The sequence below is a fragment of the Brassica napus genome, chromosome A9 (genome assembly GCF_020379485.1).
Source record: "Brassica napus cultivar Da-Ae chromosome A9, Da-Ae, whole genome shotgun sequence".
Taxonomy (NCBI): domain Eukaryota; kingdom Viridiplantae; phylum Streptophyta; class Magnoliopsida; order Brassicales; family Brassicaceae; genus Brassica; species Brassica napus.
This window is the reverse complement of record NC_063442.1, coordinates 2,401,651-2,409,596: the sequence shown is the minus strand read 5'-3', so window position 1 is coordinate 2,409,596 and position 7,946 is coordinate 2,401,651. Positions and strand designations below refer to the sequence as shown.

The 7,946-nt window shown below is 26.2% G+C and overlaps 1 protein-coding gene across 1 annotated transcript; it reads left to right on the top strand.

Annotated features, from left to right (window-relative positions):
* Positions 1–432: 432 nt before the first annotated feature.
* LOC106365851 (expansin-A5) lies at positions 433–2,524 on the top strand. Its single transcript, XM_013805357.3, has 3 exons — positions 433–719; positions 1,297–1,588; positions 1,972–2,524. Exons 1-3 carry the CDS (start codon positions 554–556, stop codon positions 2,279–2,281), a joined length of 768 nt encoding a protein of 255 aa, XP_013660811.1. The 5' UTR covers positions 433–553; the 3' UTR covers positions 2,282–2,524.
* The last annotated feature ends 5,422 nt before the right edge of the window (positions 2,525–7,946 follow it).

Below are 7,946 nucleotides of genomic sequence, written 5' to 3'. Positions count from 1 at the left end.
ATTTAACTACTATTAAAAAATCGTTTCTCCGTATGATTTCTTTCTGACTTTTAAAATTATCAGTACTTGTATACTTCTAGTATAAAATAAAAAAGGAAATATAACCTACGATGTTACAGTATCACAATCATATCTATTGATTTCTCATACTCATTTATGGCACATATTGAATAACCTGTACGATAGATTCCAACTCATTTTGACATATTTTCTTTGATCCATCTCTTGAATTATTGTTCACCTCTCCTTTATCTTTTCTGTCGGTTCTAAAATCACTTTTACGTTTTTATATTTCACAAAATTAACATCAAATGAAACAAAAGTAATTAGAGTATAGTGAAGACCCAGAAGCAGTTGTATGGACCCGTATTGATTCATTACAGCTAAAACTTTGTCTGAATCCTTCTTTTCTATTTATACCAAACTTTCTTCTTCCTCAATTTCATCACACCAAACCCTCTTACTTCTCCACATTGACAGAAAATACCCATCTCTTCTCTTTACTTCCTTTTTTTCCTTCTCTTTTTGTGTGTTGTAATTATTTTGCTTCATCATGGGAGTTTTAGTAATCTCGGCTCTCCTGCTCCATGTCCTATCATTTTCTGTTTGCGTTCAAGGCTTCTACCGTCGTGGCGGCCACCATCCCGGCGGCCACATGGGACCTTGGATCAATGCTCATGCCACTTTCTACGGTGGCGGTGATGCTTCCGGCACTATGGGTATACCTTATTGATCTCCAATAAAAACTCTTTACATTTTCTCTTTTTTAGTTGCATCATTCTAACTTAAGTGACGAAAGGGTAGCTTAGTCGTCAAACTTCACCGCTGGCTCATGTTTTCAGAGATTGCTATTCCCCTCGTAACATGCAAACAATTTTTTAAACGATACTATGTTATACAAACAGAGCCTGAAGAAATGGACTCTTTGGCGTTATGTGCCTAAAACATTTACTTTTTCATATGTTGGAATTTGTTTATCTTTTAAGCTCATTTTGGTAACAAGTCCATTTTCAAATTTTCAAGTTATTTTCTACAAAACATAAACGCAAATTTTACCAAAAAAAAAAAGAAAACCATAAAGCAAAAGCCCGATGAAAAAAATGAAAAAAAAAACTTATATGTTTGTGGACTTTACGTTTGCTTGCTTTTACAACTAATAAGATAGTATTATCTAAAATGTAAATATTCTGAGTTTATATGAAAAACCAACGTACTAGATATAAAAGAAAAGACAATATAACCGAAACCTAGTTTTTGCTGATGGATTATAAACATTTGCCTAATGAACATAATTAGGTGGAGCATGCGGGTACGGGAATCTATACGGCCAAGGTTATGGAACAGAGACTGCGGCGCTGAGCACGGCGTTATTCGATAACGGACTTAGCTGTGGTGCCTGCTTCGAGCTGAAATGTGTCAACGACCCTCAGTGGTGCATACAAGGCCGGTCCATTGTGGTCACCGCCACAAACTTTTGTCCTCCTGGTGGCGCCTGCGATCCTCCTAACCACCATTTCGATCTTTCTCAGCCCATCTACGAGCACATCGCTCTTTACAAGTCCGGTATCATTCCGGTTATGTACAGAAGGTAGTAATTTATTAACCCGGTTTACCCCCTCCCAATATGGGGTTACTTAAATGTCATGAAATCTGCATGGAACTGTAGCTTGTGAATATCCAACGTTAAAATATCAAACACAGTTTTTAAATATTACTCATACATTCATTATAAACTACACCACTTAATGGAATTTAGACCCACAAATACGCATTTACTACTTTTGGACCAATTGATAAATGTAGTAGAATTATTAATAGACCGAAAACTGTATTAGTGCCTAGTGGTAACAATGATATGGACACCAAACCTGTGGTACCTTTTTGAGAGATACTAAACTTTCGTAATACTCCTATTGATTTAAATAGTACGTAGTGATTTAAATAATTGTTTTTTTTTGGGTGAATATATAGGGTAAGGTGCAGGAGAAGCGGTGGGATAAGGTTCACGATCAACGGTCACTCATACTTTAACTTGGTGCTGGTCACAAACGTCGGTGGAGCCGGAGACGTACACTCTGTGTCAATGAAAGGGTCAAGGTCAAAATGGCAATTGATGTCAAGAAACTGGGGGCAAAATTGGCAAAGCAACTCTTATCTCAATGGTCAAAGTCTGTCGTTTGTTGTCACCACAAGTGATCGCCGAAGTGTCGTGTCGTTCAATGTTGCTCCTTCCGGTTGGTCCTTTGGCCAGACCTACACCGGAGGGCAGTTTCGGTACTAACTAGTATAATTATGTGGTTTATATTATAGACCGTTTTGGTTTGCTTCGGTTTTAGTAATTGCATATTTTGTAGTTTTCGGTTCCAAGTTGGGGACTTTTTTGGGTAACCAATTAATATTCGGACTGATAAAGATATGTAGCGAAATGTGTGTGAAGTGTGAACGAGAGAAGAAAGAGATACTTCTCGTTTTATATGAAAATGAAAGTAAGATTAAATAATATAAAAACTGATATTAAGATGTATACTCTTTCAATTTTAAAGTATATTTTTCTGTTAGAGTGTTATTTGAGATAACAAAAATGTTATTTTGATGTTCAATGCAATTTACAGATATTTTAATTTTAATATTAATTACAAAATGCATTGATTTTATAAATAATTTTAGTTATCTCAAAAACAAATGGTTAAACAAATATGTTTAATAAGAATATAATAAATTTTATTCATTTTTTAATTTGCCTGAAAAAAGTCAAAATAATACTATTTATAAAATGAAAAGTATTCTATGGCTTTTTTGAGTTCTTTGCTCTTATTTATTTTTATTAATCATAGGTCTGTTTTATTATTAAGTGATCAATATAAAATGGTAAACAACTTTTTTAAATGAAAAGGTTATTTTAGATAAAATTCTCAAAACTTCTATTTAAGGAAAGTTTTTATTTTTATCGAGAACTATTGTAGTTTTGGGGTTCTGATTTAGAAATTAAGATAACAAGAATTTTTGTTGATAGATGAGTATTTTTTAAGATTTTTTTATCAATAGGTTTTATATTTTAGATAAAATTCTCAAAAATTCTATTTAAGGAAAGTTTTTATTTTTATTGAGAACTATTGTAGTTTTGAGGTTCTGATTTAGAAATTAGGATAACAAAATTTTTTTGTTGATATATGAGTATTCTTTTAAAAGTTTTGATCAATAGGTTGTATACTTTAGATAAAATTCTCAAAAATTCTATTTTTGGAAAGTTTTCATTTTTGGGAATAATAGTGTGGATTTGAGATTTTGATTTAGAAATTAGAAAATAAAGATTTTTTTGTTTATAAATGAGTATTCTCTTAGATTTTTTGATCAATAGTTGTATTTTTAAAAAATAATTCTCAAAAATTCTATTTTAGGAAAGTTTTCATTTTTTAATAGAAATATAGTAGATTTGCGGTTGTGATTTAGAAATTAGGATTACAAGAATTTTTGTTGATGGATGAGTATTTTTTAAAGATTTTTTCATCAATAGGTTGTACATTTTAGATAAAATTTTTAAAAAATTCTATTTAAGGAAAGTTTTTATTTTTATTGAGAACTATTGTAGGTTTGGGGTTCTGATTTAAGAATTATGATGAAAAGAATTTTGGTTGATAGATGTGTATTCTCATCTATCCACAAATATTCTTGTTATCCTAATTTCTAAATCACAAACCCAAATCTATAATATTTCTCAAAAAATTGAAAACTTTCCAAAAATAGCAGTTTTTAAGAAAATTAATTATAAATACTATATACAAATGAAAAATTCTAAAAGAATACTCATCTACCCTAAAATATTCTTGTTATTCTAATTTCTAAATCACAAACCCAAATCTACAATATTTCTCAAAAAATTGAAAACTTTCCAAAAATAGAAGTTTTTAAGAAAATTATTTATAAATACTATATACAGATGAAAAATTCTGAAAGAATACTCGTCTACCCTAAAATATTCTTGTTATCCTAATTTCTAAATCACAAACCCAAATCTACAGTATTTCTAAAAAAATTAAAAACTTTCCAACAATAGCAGTTTTTAAGAAAATTATTTAAAATACAATATATTGATGAAAAATTATGAAACAATACTCATCTATCCTAAAATATTCTTGTTATCTTAATTTCTAAATCACAAACCCAAATCTATAGTATTTCTAAAAAAAATAAAAACTTTCCAAAAATAGCAGTCTTTAAGAAAATTATTTAAAAATACTATATATAGATGAAAAAATCTGAAAGAATACTCATCTATCCACAAATATTCTTGTTATCCTAATTTCTAAATCACAAACCCAAATCTACAATATTTCTCAAAAAATTGAAAACTTTCCAAAAATAGCAGTTTTTAAAAAAATTAATTATAAATACTATATACAAATGAAAAATTCTGAAAGAATACTCATCTACCCTAAAATATTCTTGTTATCCTAATTTCTAAATCACAAACCCAAATCTACAATATTTCTCAAAAAATTGAAAACTTTCCAAAAATAGAAGTTTTTAAGAAAATTATTTATAAATACTATATACAGATGAAAAATTCTGAAAGAATACTCATCTACCCTAAAATATTCTTGTTATCCTAATTTCTAAATCACAAACCCAAATCTACAGTATTTCTAAAAAATTGAAAACTTTCCAAAAATAGCAGTTTTTAAGAAAATTATTTAAAAATACAATATATTGATGAAAAATTCTGAAAGCATACTCATCTATCCTAAAATATTCTTGTTATCATAATTTCTAAATCACAAACCCAAATCTACAGAATTTCTCACAAAATTGTAAACTTTCCAAAAATATCAGTTTTTAAGAAAATTATTTAAAAATACAATATATTGATGAAAATTTCTGAAAGAATACTCATCTATCCTAAAATATTCTTGTTATCCTAATTTCTAAGTCACAAACCCAAATCTACAGTATTTCTAAAAGAATTGAAAACTTTCCAAAAATAGCAGTTTTTAAGAAAATTATTTAAAAATACTATATATAGATGAAAAATTCTGAAAGAATACTCATCTATCCACAAATATTCTTGTTATCCTAATTTCTAAATCACAAACCCAAATCTAAATTATTTCTCAAAAAATTGAAACTTTCCAAAAATAGCAATTTTAAGAAAATTATTTAAAAATATAATATATTGATGAAAAATTCAGAAACAATACTCATCTATCCTAAAATATTCTTGTTATCCTAATTTCTAAATCACAAAACCAAATCTACAGTATTTCTAAAAAAATTGAAAACTTTCCAAAAATAGCAGTTTTTAAGAAAATTATTTAAAAATACTATATACAGGTGAAAAATTCTGAAAGCATACTCATCTATCCTAAAATATTCTTGTTATCCTAATTTCTAAATCACAAACCCAAATCTACAGTATTTCTCAAAAATTGTAAACTTTCCAAAAATAGCAGTTTTTAAGAAAATTATTTAAAAATACAATATATTGATGAAAATTTCTGAAATAATACTCATCTATCCTAAAATATTCTTGTTATCCTAATTTCTAAATCACAAACCCAAATCTACAGTATTTCTAAAAAACTGAAAACTTTCCAAAAATAGCAGTTTTTAAGAAAATTATTTAAAAATACTATATATAGATGAAAAATTCTGAAAGAATACTCATCTATCCACAAATATTCTTGTTATCCTAATTTCTAAATCACAAACCCAAATCTAAATTATTTCTCAAAAAATTGAAACTTTCCAAAAATAGCAATTTTAAGAAAATTATTTAAAAATATAATATATTGATGAAAAATTCTGAAACAATACTCATCTATCCTAAAATATTCTTGTTATCCTAATTTCTAAATCACAAACCCAAATCTACAGTATTTCTAAAAAAAATGAAAACTTTCCAAAAATAGCAGTCTTTAAGAAAATTATTTAAAAATACTATATATAGATGAAAAATTCTGAAAGAATACTCATCTATCCACAAATATTCTTGTTATCCTAATTTCTAAATCACAAACCCAAATCTACAATATTTCTCAAAAAATTGAAAACTTTCCAAAAATAGCAGTTTTTAAGAAAATTATTTATAAATACTATATACAAATGAAAAATTCTGAAAGAATACTCATCTATCCTAAAATATTCTTGTTATCCTAATTTCTAAATCACAAACTCAAATCTACAATATTTCTCAAAAAATTGAAAACTTTAAAAAAATAGAAGTTTTTAAGAAAATTATTTATAAATACTATATACAGATGAAAAATTCTGAAAGAATACTCATCTACCCTAAAATATTCTTGTTATCCTTATTTCTAAATCACGAAACCAAATCTACAGTATTTCTAAAAAAATTGAAAACTTTCCCAAAATAGCAGTTTTTAAGAAAAATATTTAAAAATACTATATACAGGTGAAAAATTCTGAAACAATACTCATCTATCCTAAAATATTCTTGTTATCCTAATTTCTAAATCACAAACCCAAATCTACAGTATTTCTAAAAAAATTAAAACTTTCCAAAAATAGCAGTTTTTAAGAAAATTATTTAAAATACAATATATTGATGAAAAATTCTGAAACAATACTCATCTATCCTAAAATATTCTTGTTATCCTAATTTCTAAATCACAAACCCAAATCTATAGTATTTCTAAAAAAATTAAAAACTTTCCAAAAATAGCAGTTTTTAAGAAAATTATTAAAAATACTATATATAGATGAAAAATTCTGAAAGAATACTCATCTATCCACAAATATTCTTGTTATCCTAATTTCTAAATCACAAACCCAAATCTACAATATTTCTCAAAAAATTGAAAACTTTCCAAAAATAGCAGTTTTTAAAAAAATTAATTATAAATACTATATACAAATGAAAAATTCTGAAAGAATACTCATCTACCCTAAAATATTCTTGTTATCCTAATTTCTAAATCACAAACCCAAATCTACAATATTTCTCAAAAAATTGAAAACTTTCCAAAAATAGCAGTTTTTAAGAAAATTATTTATAAATACTATATACAGATGAAAAATTCTGAAAGAATACTCATCTATCCTAAAATATTCTTGTTATCCTAATTTCTAAATCACAAACCCAAATCTACAGTATTTCTAAAAAAATTGAAAACTTTCCAAAAATAGCAGTTTTTAAGAAAATTATTTAAAAATACAATATATTGATGAAAAATTCTGAAAGAATACTCATCTATCCTAAAATATTCTTGTTATCCTAATTTCTAAATCACAAACCCAAATCTACAGCATTTCTCAAAAAATTGTAAACTTTCCAAAAATAGCAGTTTTTAAGAAAATTATTTAAAATACAATATATTGATGAAAATTCTGAAAGAATACTCATCTATCCTAAAATATTCTTGTTATCCTAATTTCTAAATCACAAACCCAAATCTACAGTATTTCTAAAAAATTGAAAACTTTCCAAAAATAGCAGTCTTTAAGAAAATTATTTAAAAATACTATATATAGATGAAAAATTCTGAAAGAATACTCATCTATCCACAAATATTCTTGTTATCCTAATTTCTAAATCACAAACCCAAATCTACAATATTTCTCAAAAATTGAAACTTTCCAAAAATAGCAATTTTAAGAAAATTATTTAAAAATACAATATATTGATGAAAAATTCTGAAACAATACTCATCTATCCTAAAATATTCTTGTTATCCTAATTTCTAAATCACAAAACCAAATCTACAGTATTTCTAAAAAAATTGAAAACTTTCCAAAAATAGCAGTTTTTAAGAAAATTATTTAAAAATACTATATACAGGTGAAAAATTCTGAAAGCATACTCATCTATCCTAAAATATTCTTGTTATCCTAATTTCTAAATCACAAACCCAAATCTACAGTATTTCTCAAAAAATTGAAAACTTTCCAAAAATAGCAGTTTTTAAGAAAATTATTTAAAAATACAATAT